At 37.4% G+C, this 27,920-nt stretch overlaps 1 protein-coding gene across 12 annotated transcripts in view; it reads right to left on the bottom strand.

Moving 5' to 3' along the window:
- The window catches only part of STIM1 (stromal interaction molecule 1), a 235,610-nt gene that overhangs the window by 180,387 nt on the left and 27,303 nt on the right, over positions 1 to 27,920 (bottom strand). For 2 of the 12 annotated variants that reach the window (XM_074217363.1, XM_074217368.1), the window contains exon 1: positions 17,521 to 27,600. The exons of 5 other annotated variants lie outside the window; for them this stretch is intronic. In XM_074217363.1, the coding sequence (XP_074073464.1) occupies positions 17,521 to 17,635 (115 nt within the window). In that variant the 5' untranslated portion in view covers positions 17,636 to 27,600. Of the gene's footprint in view, positions 1 to 17,520; positions 27,607 to 27,920 lie in introns of those variants that run through there. 5 more of the 12 variants (XM_074217365.1, XM_074217358.1, XM_074217366.1 and 2 more) reach the window with 5 other exon arrangements.

Genomic DNA, 27,920 nt, shown 5'->3' with positions numbered 1-27,920 from the left:
CCATCTACTTGCCCTATAGTAAAGAGGAACTTAATTCTTCCCAAGTCAGCCTACAGGACTTATTTCAACTCTGTGATTTAAACTAGAAAGTCCCTTCTAACTCTGACATTCAATCATATTATGATCCTTAAGTTAAATAGCATCATGCAGAGTTTAGAACTGTCCCTTCCAAACTTACAAATTATCTCCTGATATATGAGTCAAAAACTAAAGGACAGGCCTTTAGGTCTGATAGAGCAGCATCCACTCAGAGACTAAGCCTCCAGATTCCTATAAAAGATATAAATGATGGAGGAAATGTGACTCCTGAAAGGAGCCAGTACTCAGGGGCAGGAGATCCTAGTAGCTCCCTTGCAACAGCAATTAGACTTGAGATGCAATGGGGTTCATTTAGCTCAATTCAACGAACAAATTAGCTCAAGTTGGTAGTTATGGTTTTGACAATTTCTGACAAAATTCTGTGATTCTATGAATGATAGGTTCTGAGATCAAGTATCACTACTTCTTTTGCTGTCTCCACTCACTGGGTCAGGTCAGTTTCTTCTAGATGCCAGGTAGAAGGGATTATTAAAAATGATCTAATACCCTCATTTTAAAGATGAGAAAACTGAGGCCCAGAGATGTAAAGTGACAGAGAAAAGATTTTAACTTAAGTGCTCTGATTCCAAAGTCAGCATACTTTCCATTGTACAACCTGTCTTTCAAGAGTAGCCCTAGGGGAATTTAGATGGTACAGTAGGTAAGAGCACCAACCTTGGAGTCAGGAGGACTTGAGTTCAAATCTGGTCTCAGACACTGAATACTTACCTTAGTTGTGTGACTTTGGGCAGGCCATTTAACCCCATTGCCTTGCAAAAAAAAAAAGAGAGAGAGTAGCCCTAAAATTGATACCTATATAATTTCTAATTCAAGTTTGTCTTAATTTAAAAAAAAGCCGGTGGGGGATTCAAAGGACTCAAGAGCAGCTATACATCCAACATCCCCCTCCACAGACCATATTGGAAACAATTTATTTCCCAAGGTGGAAGTGATAGTTTCTCTCTTGAAACTAGGGAGAAAGAAAAAGTAATAGTAAAAATTGCAAGGTTATTAACCATAAGTGTTCCCTCCTTCCACCCTCACTCAAAGTTTTTCCTGGGCCCTCTTTTCTCTATATATTAATTCCTTTGGCTCTTTCATCAGCTCCCATGGATTTAAACATGACTCCCACAAGGATGATCCCCAGATCTATAAGTCCTAACCTGTCTCCTGAGCAACAATCTTGTATCATTAACTGACTTCTAAATATCTTGAACTGAATGTCTTGTAGACATTTCAAATTCAAAACAAAGCTCACTACTGTAGCCACCAAACCCTTCCTTCTATTAACTATGAGCAGTAAGTACTACTATTCTCCAAAATCCCCAAACTCACAATCTTAAAGATATCTTTGGTTCCTCACATATATTTGCCTCAAATATCCAATATGTTGCCAGATAAAGTCCACAGCATCTTCTTGAATACATCTTCTTCTTGCCACCCACACAGTCACTATCTTGGTAGTGTTTCATACCTAGATTCCTGCAATAGCCTTCTGGTGGATTTCCCTGATGCAAAGAAAAAAGATGACATATACTAAAAACCATGAAAATTATATACTCATGTTAAAACTATTAAAAATCTTTTCAAAGTCCCTGTTCTGTTCAAAGATTTGATGGTTAAAACTATGACCCATGCTAGATTAAAACCTAAGCTTGCATGTGGCCTCTGTCTCCCTTTGGCTCTAAATCAATCATTCCTCTCTTTTTAAACAGGCTTTGCACTTTTCCCTATCTATCTCCAAGACAGGGCTTCCAGTGGCAAAATTCTTCCATATTAGCATAATTCTACCCACTTAAGCAAAAAACAAAACAAAACACCTTAGTAGAGGTTTACTTCATAAACAAAGAGACAATTAGAGAGGTAATGGGCCAAGCCCAATGGCACACGGGTTAGTTATGTGAAAAGGTAGAATTAGAACCCAAATTTCCTAATTCTCAATCTAAAACCACTTGCTTCCTTTACCTCCAACTCTTGGTCCAGAGGTGTACCACTATAGCTACAAAGTTCACTTCAGATTTCTAAGATATATTGTATGTAAATGTACATGTACTTCTCTCCCTGATTTGCTGTGAATTCCCAAAATAGAAGGGGTCTCCTTCATTAATTTAGCAACAGGCATCATTCCCATACAACAAACCTATTATTTACCAAAACATTTTATTCTCAGTTCAATAAATACCTATCCTCATATAAACCCTGAGGTAGATAATATATGTTTTATCATTCTTAGTTTATAGATGAAGCTCAAAGAAAGTTAAAGTGTTTTGCCCCAAGCCACAAAGCAACTGTCACAACCAGAACTTGAACCTAAGTTGTTTTTTTTTATTAAGCACCCTTACCTGCACCTTCCCCCCCCCCACCTCAGCTCAGAGCACCCTTCATAAAGTAAGTGCTGAGTCAATATTGGCTGATCCATTCATTCACTCCTAAACCAACGCAGACCACTAATATGCCATCTCAACTGCATGAAGCAGAACTCTTCACCCAATCTGACACTGGCAACAAGGCAAATGGAGAATGAGTCAACTTGGCAAGGAATGATAGAAGATGCTTCAAACCCATGGATGGGTACCACCCTCTCCATCCAAAACTGTGCCTAAAATGTACTACTATGTCTCTCCCTGCTAATCAGTTAGGCTGAGGCAAGAAGACATACTAACCTATACATGCATATGACCTTTCAATTGAGATCCTATCCTACTCTGTCAATCTTTGTTTTTACAATAAAAAATGTCCCTTCCACTTCTGATGTTTTATAATAGCCAATCTTTTTAAGTTCTAACATTCTCTTAGTCCACCAGCTAGAGAAGACATATATACAAAGCAATAAAAAACCTTAAATGTGCTAAAGTATGTCCTGGGGATAAGGATAAGAGATCATGGATAAGGCTCTCAGGAATTTAGGGATTAATTAGGGTTAGGATAAATTGATTGTGGAAATGGTAAAAATGTCAGAGGGAAAAATTTACAGTGCCCAAAGAGAAACAATTAAGGATATTCTAACCAGGGATAGAAGATAGGACTAGAGGACTCCTAAAATCTCTTCCAGCTCCAAGAGCATAAGATTCTAGAATGGGACTTGATGACAGACTAGATATAGAAGATGAAGAAGAGGGTAGTCAAAAATAATGCCAAAGTTTGTAGCCTTATATGCCCTCACAGTACCTAATCTCCTTAGGGTTAGGTATACAGCAACACTTAGTGACATGGCCCCGAAGTCATCATGCTCGGAATCAATCACTGTGTTGCTGCTGTTTCTGGCTACATCTCTCAATAGGTCAGTCACTGCAGAAGGCCTCAAACTTCAGGCCTCCAACTTTGGCTTCTATCCAGGCCCTATGATGGCACAGTGCCCAGCAGGCCCAATTTTACCTTCTCCAAAAGTCCCTGGGGGAAGGGAAGGGTTGGCTCCAAGTGAAGCCCAGGAATCCAGCAATGGGCACTGATGTGAGCTGGCCTCCATCCCAGTGCTTGGCAGACATGTCAGATCTTTGGGAAAGGGTGGGTCCTGCCAGCACGGGCCAGAGCTCAGCTCTACATCACTCAGGTACCTCAGCTTTGAAGTTTGGCTATTCTTGAGATGAAGACACACCCAAACATCATGGCTCCTGTCTTTAATCAGAAAAGCAAGCAATCTTAAGATCAGTACTCACTATAAACTTTATTCATTCCAACTGCTATTGAGTCCTTGAAATATAAGCTGGGAAACAATTCAACTTTTACCTTCAATGCACAATCTTGCTCAGAACTGATAGCTTTCTGGCATATTGAGCATCTACAAAATGCCTGGAAGAATAATTCTAGCCCATCACTCAAGGAAACTACGATAGTACAAAGCAAATTCTAATAGCTAATGAGACCAACAACCAAAAAAAAAAAAAGCTTGTATGTCTACATAATAGTTTGTATGTAGATCTGAGGCACACAAAAATTTAAACCCAATAGGCACTAATCAAATCCTTGCTATTTCCCATTCTTCACTAGAGCAGGCTGAGTAACATGTACATGGTCACTCAGCAAGTATAAGGAAGGGTTGGAACACACACTCATATATTCTAAGTATTCTTTGCACTATATCACAGTGCTAAAATAACAATAATTTGAATTTATATAATGCTTTAAGGGTTATAGAATGTTTTCTTCAGAACAGCCTTATGAGATAACATCCTAAGCTCCTTGCCCACACTGCATCCTGGGCACCTATCCAGTTACTAGGCTGCTTCCTAGGAATAATGAGTCTTACCAGATCCTCCCTGCTGAAAGTGACCTCTCCCTTTCTCAATGTCTATCTTTTATGTGGATCTTCCTCATGCCTATTTTGCATTCCATTTTTAATCATATATATGGCATTCATTCAGGAAAAATTTATTTAATGCCAGTTGTGTATTGGTGGCACCTACTACATGCCTATGTTAAAAAATTATAGATATAAAGAAAGACATAAGCCAGTCCCTGCCCTCAAGGAGCTTGGAAGAAGCAACAAAATAAATAGGAAATGATCAAGAGAGGGAATATAAGAGAGATTCAGAAAGACTTCTGTAGAAAGTGGAATGTTAGCTGAGATTTGAAGAAAGTCAGGAATCCGGAAGGCAAAAATAAGGCAGGGAGAGTCACTGAAAAAAAGCACAGAATCTAGGAGATGGAATGTCTTGTTCAAGGAAGGCCAAGACATTGGTTCAAAGTTCAGGGAGTTAGGAGAGGGAGTACTTGGAAAAGGGGAGGAAATTATAAATGACTTTGAATGATAGGGGATTTTATAATTGATCCTGAAGATGACAGTCATTGGAATTTATTGTTGGAAGAAGGAAGGGATGACAAATTGATTTTAATTTGCACTTTGAAGGGTAGGGAGAGATTTGTGGCAGGCAGATGAACTAGCAGATCATTTTAATATACAGGTATGAGATGAGGAACTTCACCAGCATCTGAAGAGATAATGAAGAGATGTTATTAAAGATGAAATCAACAGGACTTCACAATAGATTGGATATGAGTGAATGAGAAATAGTAAGGCATTGAGGATGTCATGTAGGTTGCAAACCTGAGGGACTGGGAGGGTGGTAGTATCTATCTTCCCAGTAATGGGGAAGTTTGGAATCTGGGATCTTTAGGGAGAAAAGATAAGGTCAGTTTTGGAAATGTTGAGCTTAGCACCATGCTAACTCATCTATTATGTTCCTAGTAATGTGATGAGCATTAGGGATACAAAGTGAAAGACAAAGACAATCCTTGGTCTCCAGGAGTTCACAGAGAGAGAACATTTAGACAACTACATGAAAACAAGATTATACAAGTTTTAATCAATAGAGGTAAGGAACTAGAATTACAGTGCATCAGGAAAGACTTCCTATAGAATGCTAAATTTTTAAAAAGACCTGAAGGAAACTAGCATTTCCAGGCATGAGGGGACTGTCAGTGAAAATTCCTGGAATCCTTCTCTAGGGTAACGGATGAAGGAGCAAAGACATTATAAGATATAAGAAGACTGGAAAAGTTTGGGGGCAGATTATAAAGGAGCTTTGACTACAAAATGGAGGATTTTATATTTTTATCTTAAGAGTGATAGGAGGGCAGCTAGGTGGCGTAGTGGATAAAGCACCAGCCTTGGAGTCAGGAGTACGTGGGTTCAAATCTGGTCTCAGACACTTAATAATTACCTAGGTGTGTGGCCTTGGGCAAGTCACTTAACCCCATTTGCCTTGCCAAAAAAAAAAAAAAGAGTGATAGGTAGGGACAGCTAGGTGGTACACTGGATAAAGCACCAACCCTGAAAGCAGGAGGACCTGAGTTGAAATCCAGCCTCAGAAACTTGGTACTTACTAGGTGAGCAACTTGGGGCAAGTCACAATCCCATTGCCTTGCAAAAACAAAAAATATATATAAGGAATCACTGAACTTTAGTAAGAAAAAGGAGATAATGTAGTCTAAACTGCTCTATAGGATCTATAGGAAGATCATTTTGACAGTGGAATAAAGAATTAAGAGTAAAAAGAGACTTGTAACAGGGAGACCAACAAATAGTTTGTTATAATAGTTTAGGTGAGAAGTGAACAGATGACCTTATACCAGGGTAATGGCACATTAGGAAAGAGAAGGGAGGAAAGATAAAAGGTATTATGGGTTTCGGTGCTGGACCATAGTAAAAATAGTAAAAGTTTTAAAGAGGCTTAGAATGAAGGATAATCAGTTCAATTTAAGATATAGTGAATTTAAGATGCACATTCAGTCCCAGATATCCAATAGACAGTTGTAGATGAGACTGAAAGTTAGCAAAAGAAACTAGGGCTAGAAAAACTATTTCAAAATCATCAGAATGGAGATGATAACTGAATCCATGGGACCACTCTGTTTTCTTCATTTTTATAATTGGGTCTAAGTTCTTGAATATTTATGTGCTTTTATTAATCGTTTATTGAATTTTAGTCTCAGAAGTAGCCTGTAAGCCTCTACTTTCTGACCTCAGAGAAGTCAGGACAATGGCATCTACTTGCTGGCCCTATAAGTCTGAACCTCAGGAGAATGTAAAGTCCTGGAAAAATCACCTTGTGTGCCCCACTCTCTCAATATGTTCATCCAGATGAAATCAATTTGCAATGAACACAATGAAGGGAGAGACTTCAACAGATGGATCTGAGGGGTGGTGGAGGTAGGAAGCAGCATGTAGGACAGTGTGAGCAAGGACACAGACAGTAGGACTCCTGCCCAATGCAGAAATCACTTTGTATTTCCTTCTCTGTGCATATGTTGTACTGCCCCCACCCCAACCCTGCTCCTTGAAGAAACTGTCTTGTTTTAATAATTGCATCCAAACACCCAGCATAATACCCAGCATATTGCTAGAGCTTAAAAAACTGCCTGCTGATTAACTGTTTCATTGCAGAAGAGAGGGCTCTTATGTCAGAACAGAAACTATAGTTAACATGAAGTGCTCTGGATAGGACCTCAAATTTCCCTCACAGGAAGCTTCTCCCCATGAACCCATCTAAAGCTCAATCAACCAATATCCTTTCACCTGACACAATCCTTCCACAAACTTTGTCACTGGCACCAACTCAATTATGTAGAGGAGGGCAGGCTGCATCTGAATTAAATTTCTTGTGGCAATTATGATGGACTAGGATTAGAAGTAGGACTGATCTGACTGCCAAACTCATTTCAGGAAGCAGTTTCCAAAATGACACCTGGAGCTCTCTCAATCATTTTTGGCACAATAGGGAAGGCTATACATAAAGCATCAGTTCATTAAGACCTGCTATAGCTTCTCAATGGCTATGAAGCCAAATCCAAAGTTCTCACAGTATGACCTCATTCTTAGAAGAAAAACTTTGCTCCTTTCATGCCCCAACAGAGATCCTCTATCCCAACTAGGTCCATTCCTGCCTCTTCATTCAAATAAACAGTTAATAAACATTTATTAAGCATCAACTAAGTAAGGTACATGACTAAACTCTGGGGATACCAAAAGTGACAAGGAGCTCACAATTTAGTTAGGGAGACAATAAACAACATAAACAAGATAAAATTAAATAGCAAATAATTTAAAAAGAGGGCACTAAGAGGTGCTAAGAAAGGTTACCTATGGAAGATGGGTTTTTTAAAGGAAGCCAAAAAAGTCAGGAGGTAGAGATGAGGAAGGAGGGCATTCCAGGCATTAAGGACAGGCAGATAAAATGTCCAGCACTGAGAGATGGAGTCTTGTTTATATAACAGCCAGGAGGTGTGATACTGGAATAAAAAATACGTGATGATACATACATATATATATATATATATATATATATATATATGGTTAGGTTATAAAGGTTTCATTCCCCTCTATTTATGTCCTCTATCCTCTTCTTCATTTAATCCTTCCTCTTTCAAGGCACTGCTGAAGTCTTATTTACTCCAGGACTTTCCCAGGACAGTTGGATCCACACTGATCTTTTTCCTTCCTTCAACTACTATAATCACAAAATACACAGAATGGCATAGCTAAACTTTAGCGAACATTTGTTCCTAAGGAAATAAAAGCTCTAAGAATTTAAATGATGACTTACATAAGCACTATAGACAAATGGGTATTTCAACCCCAGGCTTTCAATTCCAAAGTCTTTTTACAAGATTACACTGCCTTTATCAACTGGAAAGAGAAGGCAATGGAGGCTTAGTGAGGAAAAGGGACTTAGCTTGACCCAGATCACAAAGAAGATTACACAATTGCAGTTTCTCAGCATAAACATCAGTTCTTCAAGTCTATATTTGGCTTCAATGCCATCTACCAAGTAGAGCTCAAAAAACAATTAGATTTGAACAAAAAATTGAGTTGTGGATAATCTGGGAAATTCTGAAACAATGTGACCCAAGTAAAATTTGAGAAGTATCTATGCAAATAGCTTTGAAACAGTAACTGAATCTCTACAGTTCTGAGAGAAATGAGTTTCTTTCTCTCTCCTCTCCCCTTGTCTAAGGTCATTTAATGTTATTTCACACATCTGCTTGGGGAATTACTAGAAAAATAGTCAAAGATCTCTGGTCTTTCACCACAGCCTCTTTCTTCCTGAATTGTTCCTTGTCCATCCCCTATCTCTTAAAATATAAGCATCTTGAGGACTAGGATTTTCTTTTTTTGTCTTCATATTCTCAGTACCTGACACAACTAGCTTGCTTAATTGTTAATTTCTGAAGTTAAGTGGAGATAGTTACGTGTTTCAGTCCTACAGTCACTAGGCAGGCAGGCTTCCAGGTGAAACCTGTCTAAACTCTCAGCACCATTAGGAGCATAGTATATTATAAATGAGCACGTGTTTTAAAATAAGTGAATGAGGGTTCAAATCCCAGTTCTGTTGTATAACTAGCATATAACCTTGTAAAAATTGCTTGTCATTCTCTGGGTTTCAATTTTTTCATGTGTAAAATGAGAGTTAAAACTAGTCCCTTCCAGCTCTAAATTCTCTAGTCCTTAACCAAAGTGGTGAGGCTGGTAACTGTTAAGAGTGGAAAGGAGCCAGCAAACACCAGGAGAAAGTCCAGCTAATGAGGGCTAGATTCCCGATTCCCATGAACCAGAGCAGCAGGCATCAGCAGTGAGGGTCTCTTTCTTCTGAACTGAGCCCAAGAGACTGACTAATGATGGATCTAAAGTGGCCCCATTCCATTTGAATAATATTAGAAACCTCTTACCAAAGAGGTAAATGGACTAGAATTGTAAGATGAGACATTATTAGACACAGTCAATATAATTGATTTGTTTTGCTTGAAATACTGGAATAAATTAGTAGTGATAAAGATGCAAAAAAATATCACAAGAAAGGAAAAATATCAATATTTCTAAAAATACAAAAGAAAAATTCAAAAGGAAACAAACAGCAATTTTGTTACCACCTTGTTAAATTGCATACATATATTCATATGTATGCAATTCTTTTTTCTTCTTCTGTTGATAATTAAATTCAATTAAATTAAAAAAAAAGAGGACCTGAGTCAGACTGGGAACCACCAAGTCCACTTATAATTACCCTAACTCCAAACTGTTTTCACTCATTTCATGTTATTCAAATTAACACACCTTTATCGAGGTATATTTAAGTGTAAGGTCTTATGCTGTGTATTTAAGGGGGAAAAGATAAAGATGCTATTTTCAAAGATTTATTAAATCAGATATTAAGAGTCAGTTCTGGGGCGGCTAGGTGGTGCAGTGAATAGAACACCAGCCCTGGAGACAGGAGTAACTGAGTTCAAATCCGACCTCAGACACTTACTAATTGCCTGGCCGTGTGGCCTTGGGCAAGCCTTAACCCCATTTGCCTTACCAAAAAAACCTTAAAAAAAAGAGTCAGTTCTTTAACATAGAGCCTATAGCTAAAAGGAACCTCAGAGACCATTAGTTTAATCCTTTTATTTTGCAGAAATGTTAATCCACAATTTAATCAGAAAAGAGATGTAATACTTGGCTGAAGAGCTGACGACCTAAATAAGTAGATAATACTTTTTCCCATGAAACATTGAGAATACAGGAAGGAAATATTTAACCATGTGCAAAAGCAAAATGTCTAGAATATGATAGTGCCAAGGGATTTCAAAAAGGGGACCAACCAGTGTGAGTTAGAGTGGTCTGAGAAAGCTTCCTGAAGAAGAGACAGGTCTTGAGCCAGTCCTTCGAGAAGCAAAAACCTATTTCAATTGTCAGAAGGCTTGGCTACTTTTAGGATGAGAATCTTTGAGGAACAAGGTCCCTTTCTCTTGGTAAATTAGCTGTATCCAGCGGTAGGAAAGTAACAGAAAAAAAAGTTTTTACACTCCTCTAACTATAGATAACATTAAAGCTTATCAACATCCTCTAAGAAAGTTAAGGGACGTGTGAAACAAAAAGATGGCAGAGGGTAGGAAGCAATACAATCAAACTCCCCTCAACCAAAAAAACCTTCACATATATCTAAAAATGCACCAGACTAACTCCTGATGGGGAAATCCAGAAAAAAAGTCACAGTGAATCATTTATCCAGGCAAGACAGGCAAGAAGAGCTATAGATCCTCTGAGGCTGAACAAGGAGCATATAAGGAGTAACAGGGAGTTGTGCTCCAGGGTCAAAGGGAGTTATTTTCTTTTTTAGGTTTTTGCAAGGCAGTGGGGGTTAAGTGGCTTGCCCAAGGCCACACGGCTAAGTAATTATTAAGTGTCTAAGGCCGGATTTGAACTCAGTTACTCCTGACTCCAGGGCCGGTACTCTATCCACTACGCCACCTAGCCCATCCCTCAAAGGGAGTTATTAGGACACCACTAGACCCACAAGGACACTGTAACAGGTACTGATGAAAACTGACAATTTAGTAGCCCATTATCCAATTTCAAAGCATAAATCCAGCAAAGGAACCTGCACAAGCCAGGGTACCATTCTTGGGAACAAAGATCATGGGCAGTGGAATAAGAAAGAAGGAAGCTCAGAAGTCAGAAGCAGCAGCCATGTGGCTCAAACTCCAGGTTCAGAGCAGGGTCTCATTTACAGCATCTGTTCTACCTTCAGAGGAATAACCAGGGCAGGAATCCCACATCAAAGAGAAGCCTACAATTCTGCCATTCTGAACCATCAGAGAGCTTTCTGACTGATGGAGTGGAGAAGAAGCAGCAAAATACTAATCCTTAGACAAAAACCCAGGTCAACTTATAAAGCTCACACCGAGTCTTTGTGGTTCTCTAGAACTATGAGCCCCCAGTCTTAGACAAGATCCTACACAACATGATCTAATATAAAGGGACTGACTGGGAAAAGCAGGTGGAAATTCATGGTCCCTATAGCAATTAAGATTTTACCCTGGACCAGATCACCTTGAGAGCACCAAAAGTTTGCATGTCCCCAGCCTATGCCTGAGATCCTGGAATAATATACACTCAATATCCAAAGAAAATAGCAACAGTTTGAGCCCAGACCTTCCCTTCGAGAAATGCTACAAATTCCAGCTTTAATATCAAGTTGAAAATTAGGAAACAAGATGGAAAAATAAGCAAACAAAAAGGGAATTCCACCAGAAAGAGGTATTTCAGAGGCAGGGAAGCCAAAGACAATCCTAAAGAAGAGAATGATTGCAAGATATCTAGAAGCAAATCTCAAAGAAAAACACATCTTCTGCACAAACTAGAATTCCTAGAAGAGAAAAGAATTTTTTAAATTTAAAATATTTTTAGAAATAAAATAATATTAATAATAAAATGAATAATAAAATGGGCAGCTAGGTGGTGCAATGAATAGAATAGTGTCCCTGGAGTCAGGAGGATCTGAGTTCAAATCTAGTGTCAGACACTTCATACTTCCTAGCTATTAATTTGGGGTAAGTCACTTAAGCACATTGCCATGCAAAAACTAAAGTAACTAAAATAAAATAAGAGTGCTTGAGGAAAAAAATTAGAAAAAGAAATGAAAGTAATGGAAGAAAGAACTGGAAAAGGAATTAGGAACTTGGCATGAGAGTTGGTACAAAATCTTGTCCAGGCAAAAACCTCCCTGAAAATTAGAATTGTACCAAATAAAAGTAAAAGATTCCGTGAGGCAACAAAAAGTATTAAGGAGCACAAAGTGAAAATACAGAAGAAAATGCAAGTTATCTCAGCAAAAAAACCTGAAAAAATAGATAGAGAAAAAAATTTAAGTATCATTGGACTAGGAACAACTGGACGAAAAAGAGACTACATAATCTTGTTCAAGAAATATTAAAAGAAAATTACCCAGATTTCTTGGAACCAGAAAACGAGGAAGAAATAAAAAGAATTCCCTGGTCACCTCTTCAAATAAATCCCACAATGAAAACTCCTAGGAACATCCTAGCCAAAATTGAGATTTTCCAGGTCAAAGAAAAAATATTGCAAGCAGTCAGAAAGAGAATACAAACAGTGAGAAACCACAGTCAGAATCACACATAATTTAGCAGCTACCACCACAAAGGATCAGTGACCTTAGAATATTGTATTACAGAAAGCAACAGATATGAGCTTACAGTCAAGAATACCTTATCCAGCAAAACTGAGCATAATGCTACAGAAAGAAAATGAACCTTAATTAATGAAATAGAGGACTTCCAAGAATTCTTGCAGTGTTGAATAGAAACTTTGAAGTACAAACATAAAAAGGTAAACAAATATTGATAAATGACGAGACAAGGATAGCCACTTATTTCCAAAAATGGGGAGATAATACATGTATCCCCTCTGAACCTTATTATCTTCAGGGGTTATATATAACGAGGGGATTCAATTAGGCAAGATCTAAAAGTGGATCTTTTATGTCTTGAAGATCTTAAGAAAAGAATGGAAAGAGAAGAAAAGGAATATATATAAGGGAGCAGAACAGGGAGGGAAAGGAAGATTAAGGAAAACTATCTCACACAAAGGATAGTAATATCTAAACAAGGAGGAAACTGTGGAGAGAGGGAGGAATAGCTAATATTTTAACCTCACTCATCTAAACTGGTCAAAAGAAGATACTCTCACATATAAAGCACACACAAAAATTGGGTATATTAATACATTTCACTCAATAGGGTAATAAGAAGAGGGAGAAGGGAGAGGGAGAGCTAAAGGGAGGGCATACTAAGGAAGGGATTAGTCTTAAGGAAAACAAACTAAGGATATTTATAGATAATATTTATAGAAACTCTTTGACGTGGCAAAGAATGGAAGTGGGGGGCACAAACTGAGGAATGCATAAATAAATAATGGCATATAAATATGATGGAATATGAATTCTTATTAGTATAATGACCAACCACAATTTTCAGAGAACTAATGAAACATTTAGCGCATTTCTCTTCCCCTCCTAGAGTTCAGTTTTTATCTCTGCAAAAACTGGCAAAGTTAGGCTAGGGCTGAGAAAAAGAGTTTTATTACATGCTTTCTATGGTCCCTTCCAGCTTTTGGATTCTAAGACTGTGGTTCTATGGATCACCTTGAGAATTCATCTTATTGATGAGCAAAGAACACAAAGGTCCTTCAAACCAAGAAAATGTAGGAATTTATGGTAGACCTTGGTAGATTTTATGACTATTTACAGATCAGTGTAATCAGCAAATGTAAAAGAACAAATGGCTAAGTAACTGACTGAATTCATTGATGCACAAATAAGGAGAAAATCACTTCTAATTGGAAGAATAGCACAGGGAAGCCATTCAGATCCCTGGGATAAAAGCATAAGCAACAGTCAGCAATATCAATATCAATAATCCAATCCTGTGCACAGTGTCCAGGGAGAAGAGGACTTAGATCTATTCAGCACAGATACCAAGAGCACAACCAGGAGCAAAGAGAGGGAAGTGACCGGCTTGAGCAGATGAGTCAGTCTGCACTCAATAGAAGGTAGAATACTAATTCTTAGTAGGCAGGAGCTGAAGAAATATGCAATGATGACCTCAGGAGACAATAGTTTATCCATCCCTAGAAGTCTTCAAGCAAGGCTGGATGACCAAAGATGAGGGATCGTACAGGGAAAGGATTCCTGTTCAGGAAAAAGTTGAACTAAATAAAGTTATCTTCTCCAGATTGGAGTAAAAAATCTTAAATCTGGAAAGAAATTTGAATAGTAGATTTTTAATTCACCATCACAGATTTAGAGCTGGAAGCAACCTTAAAGTTTATTTAGTTGAATCCCTTCATTTTCAGATTAAGAACTAAGGTCTAGAAAAGTGAAGTGATACTCACAATATCACAAAACTAGCAGAACCAGAACATGAACCAAAACTGATTCTAAATCCAATGCCTTCCTACTATATGTCTCATTTTATTGAGCTTTGCATATACTATGTTTTTTACAATTTGAAGGTTTGTGGCAATCTTGCACTGAGCAACCAATTGTTTTTCCAACAATATGTGTTCACATTATTTTTCTGGGTGACATTTTGATAATTCTCGCAATATTTCAAATATTTTAATTATTATAATATCTGTTATATTGATCTGTGATCATTGATCTTTGATTTTAATTGCTTTGGGTCACCACAACTGCATCCAAATAATACATAGAATTTAACTGGTAATGCTATGTGTGTTCTGACTGCTCCACCAATCTACCTTTCCCTGAGATACAACAATAGTGGAATTAAGTCAATTAATAATCCCAGAATGATCTCTAAGTGTTCAAGTGAAAAGAAGAGTCAATGCAACAAATTTCATTGAGGTCTTATTTTAAGAAATTGGCTCAGCTATGCCAACTTTTAGCAGCTATTACACTGATCAATCAGAATGGAGGCAACATGATGGTTAGCATTTTTTAGCAATAAAACATTTTTAAGGTGTGCACATTTTTTTTGATATAATATGATCACACACTTAATAATAGTATAGATGTAATATTTAAGTGCATTCTGAAACCAAAATTTGTATGGCTCACTTAACTGTGAAAACTGTGAAAATCACTTTATTGCAATGATCTGACTAGCCTACAATATCTCCAAGGTATGCCTATACAGTGCTGTTTCTTACAAAGCACTTTACACCAAACAGCTCTAACATAGAGAATGTTAACCTAATTTGTAGATGAAACCAAGACCCAGGAAGGTGAAATGCCTTGTTCAAAATCAGAGGCAGCTAGGTGGTGCAATGGAAAGAACCTGGAGTCAAGAGGACCTGAATTCAAATTTGACCTCAGACACTTATTACCTAGTTTGTGACCTTAGACAACTCACTTGCCTTGCAAAAGAACCAAACAAACCAGAATCACATCTAACTAAAACTCTGACCTTCTAATTCCAATCCCAATATTTTCTCTATTATCCTACACTGCCCGATTTCCATTTTACAGAGAAAGTAACAGAGACCCAGAGAAGCTAAGTGATTTGCCCTGTCTAAAGCCTTTTCTGATCACCTTAAATACTCAGCTACCCATTCCCTCTCAAAATTACCCTTTATTTCCTTTATATGTGTCTAAATGTCTATAGCCATACAAGTTATATTCTCTTTCAGATTGTAAGCTTCTTATGGGCAAGAACTGTTTTTGCCTTTATCTCTGAATCCCTAGTGCCTAACATAGTACCATCATAGAAGTGAAAGGAATAACAGAGAATCTACAATTTCACAACAAATTTACAATCTAAATGGAAATTTAAGATCTAGGCACATTAAATGGTTAATGACAAAACAAAGCAGAGATTCAAATATAGTAAGTTTACAGGAGTTCAGAAGAAGGGAAAATTAGCATAAAGCTGAAATATTTATTCTGGGGGTTTGGATACTTATTCACTGAAATGCTTGAGTTTATTTTAAATGCCAGAGACTCAAAAAATGATCCTATGGCTCTTCCAATCCCTATATTCATAAGGCCCTAGCCAGCACACAACAATCCAAATTCTGCAGGCCAAGGTGATCTCTAAAGGACACAGGATCAAGGACACAGAGAATGGAATAAAAAGAATGGTCCAAGCAGGAAAAAAAAAATGTTTGCAGAAGGACCTGAGTCATCTTCCTCTTAATTATCTCAAGCCTGGAGATAGCCAAGGCTGGGGCAGACAGTCCTTTTGCTTAACTGTCACCTAGACTCTCCCACCTTTCCTGGTCAGTTTCCTAGCTGCCAGGTATAAGAAGTCAATGATTTTTTTTCCTTTGAGCCTCATATAGAAGATTCTGCTACTATTATAATATTATAAATTATAATTATTTCTGTATGTGCATTCTTCAAAATACTCTGCTCTTTGGTTGGGGGAGAGAAAGGGAGTTAGAGGGTGAGGAGAGAAGGGATCTGAATCTGGGAGGAAGCTATGTGGTTTGATGAACAAAGCATTGAACCCAAAGTCAAGAAGTCCTAGTTCAAATCCAGGTTCAGATACTAACAAGCTGTGTAACTTTTGGGAAATCAAATTAACTGCTGCCTGTTTATTCAACTATAAAATCAGAATAATAGCATCTTGCTTCTTATGGTTGATATGAGGATAAAATGAAATAATATTTGTAAAACATTTTGCAAACTTTAAAGTGCTTTTTATAAATGTTAGTCTGGCACACAGAAGCCCCTGCCCGTGGATTAAATAGTTATTTAAAAAGTACCATTTCCCTATCCATAGCTGTGACAAGTAAAACATCATTTGTCTGACAAGTTCAAATGCCAACAGATTATGTGATTTATTTGTCTATTCATTCATTCATTATCCATTTGAAAAACACCCCTACCACCAAGGTAGATATCCAACTCATCTATTACTTAAAGGGTTTAGGGACTTGACTGAGAGATTTAAGTGACTCTTTGATAGTTACACAGAGGCAGGATATGAACCCAACTCTTCCTAGCTTCAAGATCAATCCTTGATGTACTACAATACACTAACTTCTCAATTTGCCTAAAAGGGTTTCATACATGTCAACTGAATTAAGGAGAAAATAACACTAAACTCCCTCTCCCCTACCCCCACAAAAGGTACAAAGTTGTAATGGTAAAAGTCTCAAAAGATTAAGGTAGGAGGCAGCAGAAGGATTCAAAGAAAAAACCAACTGGTTCTTTGCTGTAATGACAGAGAATAAATATACAAATATACAAAAAAATAGCAAAAAGTAGTTTAATATTGCATGTAACTTCTATTCAAATTACAATAAAATAAGTACACAAAACCAGTCTGGCACACAGAAGCCCCTGCCCTTGGATTAAATAGTTATTTACAAAGTACCATTTCCCTATCCATGGCTGTGACAAGTAAAACATCATTTCTCTGACAAGTTCAAATGTCAACAGATTGTGTGCTCAGATTCAAAATTTATCAAGAGTCAACCAGTTCCCTATCATTTTTCCTTAGTGTGGAGTAAGCCATTAATTACAGCTCCTGGTTAATGGACTTAGCATCCACAAGTCAAACATTCAATAGAATCCAAACAGCAATGTATTTGGGAAGGCTGAGGAAAGGGAAAGAGAACCAGAAAGTATCATCACTTGAAAATTTCAAAGACCTATAATATTTCAATGATTTCAAAAAGAAGTAAACTTCTCATCTTACCTGTGAACATTTTAGACCAAAAGCATTGAATAGCCATATGGGGCTTGTTGATAGTAATGTAGTGAAGCAAATTACTCCCAAGCTTGGGATTTGAGAGCTCAAATAGAAATTTCATAAACTAATCCTCTCCTTTCCCTCCTACTTCAAGCTGAACTTCTGTTTTCCTAAGAATCTTGCCAGGAAGAACTGTTTGGTTTAGTCACATTTTTGTATCATTGAACTAAAAATAACACTAGGAAAGAAAAAAAAGTTCTGGGAATGATAAGAAGAATTTATGCACGATTCTTGGCCATTGGGAGAGGGAGGAATAATCAATGAGCATTTATTAAATACCTTCTATGCTCCAAGTGCTGAAAATACAAAGTCATAAATGACCTAAAAAGAGCTTACATTCTTTTGGGGTGCCATGTAGAAAACTGTCTACATCTTCCCTACAATTAAAATTATCAATGAATCTTGACTGAGGAGACCTGGAAAAGACTTCAAAGAAACAAAGAATCTCCAAACTAAATAAGACCAAAAATTATCCTCTTCCCTAACCCTATTTCTGAGCATCTTGTCATACAATCTCCACTTGAAGGTCTCTAATGATGAGATCAAATCTAATCTGTTTTAAAATAGAGGAAATATATCGAGGCCCAGGCAAAAATAGTTTTCCCAAGGTCACACACTTATAGGCACAGCCTGAATTAGTCCCAAGGATCATCTGATTTGATTCCCAGGTCTATCTATGCTCTGTCAATTATACCACACTGCCCTGATTTTGTATCTGCTTAAGAGAAGTTTGCAATATAGGTCAAAACAAATTTTGTAGTTCTTTGATGCTATTGAGTTCAAAGAAGGGGAAAAAAGTAAAACTTGCACCCTAGACTATACAGAAACTTCTCAACTAGGTCACAGAGATTAATACTCAAGACAAGATCAAAGAGGGTCCAGGATCCCTGATCAAATACCAGTTACTGCTTTAATATTATTCCTAACAGAGGTCAGTAATCTATCCTACAAAAACACACCTTTTCTTCTTCTTCTGATCTCTCTTTTCTCATTCACAGTCTTATCTTGCTTGAACTAAGAGAACACTAGGGAAGATGATCTTGGCTCAAAAATTTAATAGCCCTCTACTGCCAAGGGACCAAAACTCAAATATCCCTGCTTGGCATTCAAGGCCTTCTACAACCTAGCACCACTTTATCTTTCCACTTTTATCTCAAACTATATGCCTACATGTACTATATGTTCCAACCAAATGGATTCCTTTCCATCCCCCAAATATAACCTCTTTCCCCATGCTTTTGTTATCCTATTTCCTATAATTCTATCAATTTTGACTAATGCCTAATTTCAAATACCACCTCACCCATGCAGTCTTCCCTGATTCTCTCAGCTTCACTTTACATTTTGTTTTAAACCTCTCTCATTACATATTACATTATGCATGTTATACATGGATGAGTCTTATATTCCCTACGAGATTATGAATGCCTTAGGACTGTAACTAGTAACTAGTAGGACCAAGCAATAAGAAAGGAAAATCCCACTGCTCCTGACAGGAAAATAAAGGGAGGGATCTTAGAATAGAAATTCTGCACCTAATAAAAGCTGAGCTCCTGGTGGAAAATGGGGAATATGAGGAAGGGAAATCTGCCTACTTCCTTGCATATACAAGGTGGCACACTTGCCCTTCATCTTCACAGCATGGGCACAGGTTCCAGGAAAATATTGCCAACATGTCATCTTGCAGGGATCTTGGGCTGAAAATAGACCCCAGATGAAAAACAAACCTTGTGGACAAGTTATCCTGGCTTTACTAAAAAAGCAAATCAAGCTGGTATATGTAGCCCTCTGGAGGCAGGATGGCCTGATGCACTAGGACTTAAACAGGCTCAAAGTGGCCCTAGGGCAGTTGGAAACCTCTATGGTGTCCTCACACATGGTATCCTGATGGAATAAATATAGGCTAAAGGACAGGAGGCAGGTTGCTTAAAGCTGGTAAAGAACAGGTCAGGTCTGGAAGATAAGGCACTGTGTTTAAGTGACTTATCTTGGAAAAAATCCAAACTTCCTACCTCAAGACTGAACAAAGGCAATTAGATGAGTCTTCATGGGTACAAATTTGGCCTCAGACACTTAACACTGTTTGCCTCAGTTTCCTCAACTGTAAAACAAGTAGAAGGAGGAAATGGCAAACCATTCCTATATTTTTGCCAAGATAGCCTCAAATAGGGTCATAGAGAATCAGAAATAACCAAAAACAACTCAACAATAAGAAAACACACATACCTTAAGACATGAAGAATGGTGCCTCTGGAAACTGCCTTCCCCAAGAAAACTTCATTATAATTAGGGTTAGCTTTTCCAAAACTAGCCAGATTGAACAGTAAAGGAACAGCAGTATACTATTACATGATCAATTATCAGACATGGGGTCTTACACATACTAAATACCATGTTTATGCTAGAATGGTACACTTGCAACTGACATCTTCCCCAAATCCTACCCATTCTTCCAGGCCTAGGTCAGAGTGCACCAGCTCTATTAAGTTTTTTTCCTGATAAGTGGAGCCTAACATTCTATAGCACTCCCAGTCCAAAAGAGCACTAGAATAAAATGAAAAAACTTAGGGGAGAGGCCCAACTCAATGACTTTATGCTACTAGTTTCTCCATATCTATTTCCTTATCAGTAAAATGAGAATAATAACATTTGCATTATTATCACTTAAGGTAATTTGGAGGATTATCAATTAAGATAACTGATGGAAAATCAATTTAGTATGTTCATTTACTTAACATTTATAAAATATCAAATTATATCAGTTGTATTTCATTATTATCCTCATTATAAAATATCAAATTATATTAGTTATATTCATTATTATCCCTCATTTGACAAAAATCAATATATTGCTGTTTTTTTAAACTCTTATGAATATGCCTTCAATGTTCAGCTAAAAATTAGTTCTAGAAGGGGAGAGTCCAGGTTTATGCTTCTCTAAATCCTCCACCAAGTAGTCTAGAGCAGGAATGGGACATAATCCTGGATATCTAAGAAGATATTAAATAACTCTTTTTTAAATAAATAAAATTTCCCTCCATGCTTCTCTGAACCTCAACTAATCAAACTTAACTGATTAAGTCTTATCTTCCTTTAAGGGTGTAAGCTCCTGGATCTCTGTCATCTCTTCCAGACCTCACATCCTTCCTATAATGATTAATCCTAGGCTTAAAGCCCTCAAGACGCAAATCTGCTCCTGCCTGATTAGTGACAGGCCTCCTATCCTCCTCCGCCTGTTCCAGTGCTCAAGGATTTCTCCAGAAAGGGAAAAGGCCAAATGGTTCACCCACCTATATTTGGTCTGCAACTCTGCAATGCCCAAGATGTCATTTGAGTAGGGATGACAGAGCGTCCTTCCTTCAAAGGGTGAGTCAGTGAGTCATTTGTGCTGCAAAAATGCCTTGGCATAACATAACATAACAAGAGGGGAGGGGAAGAGAAGAGATGATGGGGACTGAATCCTTTTCCTACTCTTAGGATAGAAAAAGCAACCCACCTGTCTACCAAGCAGTGACAGTCTAAGGGATTGAAGCCAGAGTTTTACAAACTAGATGATAATGATAAACTCTCATAAAAGACTATTTTAAGGACAGTTGGAAAGTTCATTATTTAGGTATTAGAGTATGTGGGCCCTAACTCCACTATATCCAAAAGAAATTAGACAACAATTGTTTTCAAATTCCAAGATACAAAAAACATCAATATTCAATGTAACCATTCTTTTGCCAGATCTGCAAAATTCTTCATTATCTCAATCATCTTACCTATATAGTCAGCCTATCTAGAACTGGACCCTGGCATTAATTAACTCATTGTGTGACTTTAGGTAAATGACTTCCTCCTGCTCAGCCTCGGGAACATCAACTAAAAAATTAATGGTTTGGGCTAGATAAACATTCTGTAAGATTCCTTCCAGCTTGCAAAATCTAAGGTTCTTTGAGTCATAATCCAAGATGAATCTATTCTCCCATTCATATCTCCTCCTAAAGTCCCACATTTCTATCTGAATGTCTAATTCATCACCTTCTTCCCAAAATTTGCCTCTCCTTCCAATTTCCTGATTTCTGTTGACTATTTTTAATAACTATTCTTCTAGTCATCTAAACTTCAAAGTCATCTTTAACCAGTCATCCTGCATTCTCTTCCCAGCCATCCCAGCAGAGTTACCTCATGCACAGATATACTTTTCAACAACCTTTTTTGTACTGACGTCCCCCAGGAAAGGGTAAGTTACTTGAGGGCAGGGACTGGCTTTCTTTTTGTTTGTACTGGTGTCCTAGAATTAGCACAGTGCCTAATAAACTATGCTTGCTGACTGACTATAAGACCTCAATCTTGGCATTTAAGATCCTGTACAATCTGCCTCAGGAACACCCATCATTGGATGCCTTTAAGTGGAAGTTAGATGACAATTTGTAAGAAATGTTACATAACAGATTCCTGCTACAGTACAAGTTAGACTAGATGAACTACAAAACCATTCTCTTACACCTAAAGCATGCTATGATTCTGGTTGGATTCTGGTCAAACCTCTATTTAAAAAAAAAATGTTTCAAAGATAACCCACTGCTGAAAACCTTATAAACCCCATTGTAATGTCGGAGAGGAGCACCAGCTCCTAAACAACGATTCCTCTCTTTCCCCTCCTCTCCACCTTCACTCACAAGGCATTCCTGCTTTTCTTAGGGCCTCATCCAATAGCTAAGGTAGTCCTTCACTGGCACCCAAGTGAAAGGACTGTAGAAGTTGCTGTCAGTAAGAGGACAACAATTTCAGACATCCTTTCATGACAGCCTAGGTTGTGTCTGAAGGCACTCTGCAGGTACAGTATAGAAATGTATGACATTGTGAATGACATTTTCCCTTTCCAAACCTTACTTTCCTCATCTGTAAAATTATGATAATACATTCACACATTTACTTCAGAGTTCTTATAGGGTAAGCATTTATAAATTTTCAAGTGCTATAGAAATGAGTATATAATCTAAAACAGGCTTCTCAAAAAGAGGAATTTCACTCACTCTCCTCAGCCCAAGGTTAAAAGCAGCCTTGCTCCCACAGGGCTTGTTAAATCCCTAGTTCACTGTGCTAAAGGCTTGACCACAAAGGAGTAAACACTCAGCTCTACTTGTCCTCTTTGCTCCCTCTTCCTGAACAGACAGATAAGCCTTGGCAAGATTTGTAAGGAACTGACTTAAAAAATGAGTCTCAACTTTAAAAGGCCAAGTACCCCACTACATCCTGGGCTATCTTCAGTCATCCTGATCTAGATCTCACCACTGGACCCAGTGACTCTGGAGGAAAAAGTGAGACTGATGACTCTGAATTGCCCTCCCACACTTAGATCCAATTCCCTTGCAAGTTATAGCATCCCCTTCAGGATGTCATGGTCCTTTTCAAAAAAGGAGAAACAACATCTCTATCACACATTTGGTACATGGTAAATGCTTGCCTCTATTATTCAACTTTTCCTGCATGAGAGAAGAAGAAATCAAAGAACTTGAGAGCTGGGATTCCACTATTTAATTCAATTTAACATTGTATAGACACAAAACAGTTTCTCTCAAGGATCTTAAACTCTTCTGGAGCAATATGACAAGCACACAAAACAGGTCCAGGACTTAGAATCAGAAAAACAGGTGCCACTACTGTCACCAGTGTTTATCAACTGGATAACCAGGGATCACTCCACTTCTTTCAGTTAATCTCTTCCAAAAAGTGAGAATAATGTTCCTTGCACTACTTCAGTGCAAATCTATTATATGTATATATATATATATATATATATATATTTATGTGTGTGTGTATATACATATATATATTAAATGCTTGCTGTGTGCATACCATTGTGCTAAGAAATGAGAATATAAGGGCACAAAAGAAATAGTTTCTACCCTCAAGAAACTCTTAAGTTCTACTAGAACTTACACTTAACATTATCTCCCAGGGATGTCATTTGAAAAGTGCTTTGTAAACTTTTCAGAGCTCTAAGCTAGGAGAGTTATGACTGGAAGACAAAAACACCATTCAGGCAAGATTTTTTAATCTAATTTGGGGCAGGGATAAATGCATCAGGAACAACTTTTGGAACAGTATCCAATAAGAGATGTAACATATCATACCAAAACTAGGTCCTTTCCTTTGGACAAATTGGCAAGAAAAATATCAGCTTGTTTTAAAACATTTTTTTACATGAACACTGAAATCCCTAATGACAATGGTTCTATTTGTCACTTCTAGAGGTTTCTCCCTAGACTGGGGGATAAGCAAAAATAGAATATTTCACCAAAGAATTTGGGCTCCATCTTTGGGGCAGGGCTCTCATAATGGGAGATTCAAGGAACAAATGAGGAGAGAAAGGGGATTGAAAATTCCAGTTCTTTTCTATACCAAGCTATGGAAAGGAGAATGAAACAATCTGGTGGCCATACTTCTAGTGACAAGTCTCTCAGAGCTAAGTTAAATTCAGAATGATGAAACATAATCTCTCATATTTTGACAATTTCGCCCATTTTACAGATGAATAGTCCAATGTAATAAAGTTGTAGCTAATAATATTTACATAGCAATTACTATATGTCAAGCACTGTCCTAAGCACTTCCAAATTATCTCATTTGATACTCACAACAAACCTGGGTGGTAGGTACTATTACTATCTCCATTTTACAGATGAGAAAACTGAGACAAAGACTTGACCAAGGTCATATACCCAGTATGTGTCTGAGTTCAGACTTGAACTAGGTCTTCCTGACTCCAAACCTGGCACTCTATCTACAGCACCCTACTGTCCCAAAGTAGCTTTCACATAACTAATGTTGGCGATCACCCTATTCCTGGTTTATCTTGCTCTCCATCATCCTCAAGGAGGAAATACTTTGACATTTCAAAGAAATAGCTGTCCTTTCCGGAAGCCACAATACTGACCACCATGGAGCTATAAATCCATCCTCCAGGGTAGTATGTCCTCTGCTTGAGATCTCATTAAAGCATAGAGTGCTTTTTCTGTCTCAAAGACTATTTCAGCAAAGTAGAAAATGGAAAGATTTCGCATAAGGGAAGGCTAAATCCAAAGAATTTTATCACTGGAAGTTTGTTCACTGAATGATAAATTCTCCTGGCCACAGTAACTTATTGAGTCTATGAATTAAAAATGTAAAATAAACTAAATCTGCATCAGTGAAGAGAGTAGCCACACTAATAAAATTTCAGATCTTTTGAAGAAATGTTAATGATGCCCTAAGGCACATAACAATTAGTGGACAATTTCTCATGAAAACAATCAGCAATGTACTGTATAAGCCTAGCCCTCTGCAGGGATTCTGGGGATGAAAAAGTATCAAAGAAACAAATTTCCTTTCTCAAGAGACTTATTACTTGCCTGGTAAGGACAAAAATATTTCCCAAAAATCATAATGCAATTTTAATTTTTGATAATTTCAGGAATAAAAATGCTATCAACTTAAAGAAATTCTGAAAGGTTTATTATTGTTAAAATATTGGTGTTTCTCTTTAAAATTCAACATACTATCTCATGATAGCCAATTTTTATCAGGAGCTGCTCAACAATTAAAAGTTCATTTACAATGAAATTATAACTTTCACTTTAAGGTCATCCAAAGAAAGAGATTTTGATGCATATATGACCACACATGAAAAAAAAAATCTAAGTTGAGACAGATCAGGTAACCAAGATGACAAGATAATCTCCTTTAATCCAATGATCTGAGAAACTGTCATCTACAAATTGCCACATACTCAATGAATAATGACAAGCTGCTCCATTTTGTAAAAATTAAATTTTTTATTCAAAATTCACAAAACTAAATAAACATAAAGGAAATTTCTTTCAAATAAGGTGTTCACAAATTTGTAACATTTGTAGTAATTAAAGCTTAAAACTGCACTAAGACTTTTTAGGATACTCTGAATTGGATGGTTTTACTAGAATTGTCAGTTCCTTAAAGACTATCATTTTTCATTTCTGTATTCCCCCATCAAATCCAGTGCCTGACATATAATATGTACTTAATATTAATAAACTGACTGAGTGTAAGTATAGTAGAAGTCCAGAGAAAATAAATTAGTGAATAATGGAATTATCAGGGAAGATTATCATTAATGGAATCTTAAGAGATAATAATAGAACTTTTTCCCATTGAACCATATCTTGCTCTGGATCATGTGATCAACACATCTAAAAACATGGTGGCAAGGATAAATAGTCAGGATCATTAAGTTAAGCTTTATTGGTAATAATGACAATAGCTAACATTTATATAAGACTTTGGGATTTATAAAAGTTTTTAAAAAATACTCTATGTGTTATCTAATTTGATCATTATAAACATTCTGTGTGATAGATGCCAGAGGTATTATTATACCCTTTTATAGATAAGGAAACCAAAGCTCAGAGTTTTAAATGATTTGTCCATATAATAAAAGGTGGGATTCAAAACAAGGTATTACCAATAAGTAATAGATGATACCAATAAATATATTCCCAACAGAAATATTCATGAATAAAAGCAGGATTCCTTTAGCTACATTCCTCCATGGGAAGATCAAGAATATCTCCCAAGATGGACAGACAAGAAGCAGGCCAAACCTAATTCTGCTGAGTCACCCACTATCTCCCCACACTCCCAATCAACTCAACTCTTGCTCAATGCTTGGCCAATTGAATCGGAAACATGTGACAACTCCCTTCCTCCCTCAAGGCTGAATTTTGTCACAGGCTATATTCAAAGTCCCCCAAGGGGTAGGGTTGATTGGGGTGATGCTCAATCAAGAATCTGAAATAATGAAGCCAAAGAAAGAGTAAAGTGGCAAGGTCCCAAACAAATCTATACATTTGCTCAAAAACTCACAGGTTGGAATAGGGTGCTGAAAATCTTCATGAAGTCAACCAACTGCAATTTCAAATGCTCTAAATCAGTCAAATTCAAAAAGATCACTGAAGATCCCACCTTGACTTAGAAAACCAAATATTAACATTTTCTATGTTGCACTGTATTTTTATTTATTTTGGTAAACATTTCCCAATTATACATTCTAATCTAGTTTAGGCTATACAGAAGAGTGATATCTATGCTCCAGATGACCTTCCTTACCTCTAAGCCCCTCTGCTTCAATACAACCCCACTATAGAGAGACCCAATATCTTTTTAAAATCTCAAATTTCCTTTCTCCCCTGCCTAAGAAATTCAGTGACTCCGGTTTTTTTTATCTAAATAGATAAAAAACTACTTAGTCTGGTTGTTATCCAAGGCCCCATTAGACAGTCTTTTGTCATATTACATACTTTCACCAACCCTATCTTCTAATAAAGTTAGGCTATTTCTAGCATTTTGGGATTTCTTGGTTAAAAAGATAGAGATCATTCGATTTAACCTCCTCATTTTAAAGTTACAGGATCATAGTCTCAGACCTGGAAGATTACTTGCAGATAACCTCTTCATTTTTCAAATGAGAAAGTTAAGGCCCAGAGAGATCAACTATTCAAAGTCACCTACACACACACACACACACACACACACACACACACACAAATAGAGTGCTAAGTGGGCATTTCAACCCATTGCAGATTTCATACTGCTCTCTGTCATTGTCATCCATCCCTTTTGCTCACATCTTCTATATCAGAAACAGCTATTTCCTGCCTTCCTCAATATCTGGCTTATTGAGATTCTTCCCTCATAGTCAAATCAGACACCACCTTCTCTGATTACTTGTAGTTAGAAACAGTCTCTCCCCTCCTTAAATACACCAAAGTACCAGGGTCATTCTCCTAGGTCATTCTATTCTAATGTGTACAGCAAAGATTTATATGCAAATTTTATTGTCCCTGGAAACAAGAAGGAAGGGTTAAATATAATTTTTCATCTGTATGTGCTCTGAGCACAAGGTGTCAAACTTAGAACTAAAAATGTTGTCTTAATTAAATTAAACTAGCAGAATTTCAAAAGCTCCAAGGACAGGAATTTAGTGACTAGTGGAGAACCCTGCAAATGAGGTACTTAGCCTTCAGAAACCACTCAGGCATGGGGGGGGGGAAGGGAGGGGAAACCAGGCTTTCACTAGTAAAGGTTAACTCATAAATACCTCATTAACAATATACAAACACACACTGACCCCAGGGTCTCCAGAAAGAATGCTCAGCTGATCCAGAACAAGAGTCAAACTGAGTATGTGCTGTAAAAGGCCATGAATTCTCCTGAAGGGACAACCACAAGCTAGAGCAGCCTGCCACTTGAAGTGTTTAAGTCCAATCACTCCCACGCTGCTAACAAAAAGTACTATAGAATCCTACTAAGTCCCTTCTTTGCTAGGTTTCCTGAGACCAAAA

This window comes from Macrotis lagotis, chromosome 1 (genome assembly GCF_037893015.1).
Source record: "Macrotis lagotis isolate mMagLag1 chromosome 1, bilby.v1.9.chrom.fasta, whole genome shotgun sequence".
NCBI lineage: Eukaryota > Metazoa > Chordata > Mammalia > Peramelemorphia > Peramelidae > Macrotis > Macrotis lagotis.
Note: the sequence above shows the minus strand (reverse complement) of the source record. Positions and strands in the feature narration are given on the sequence as shown.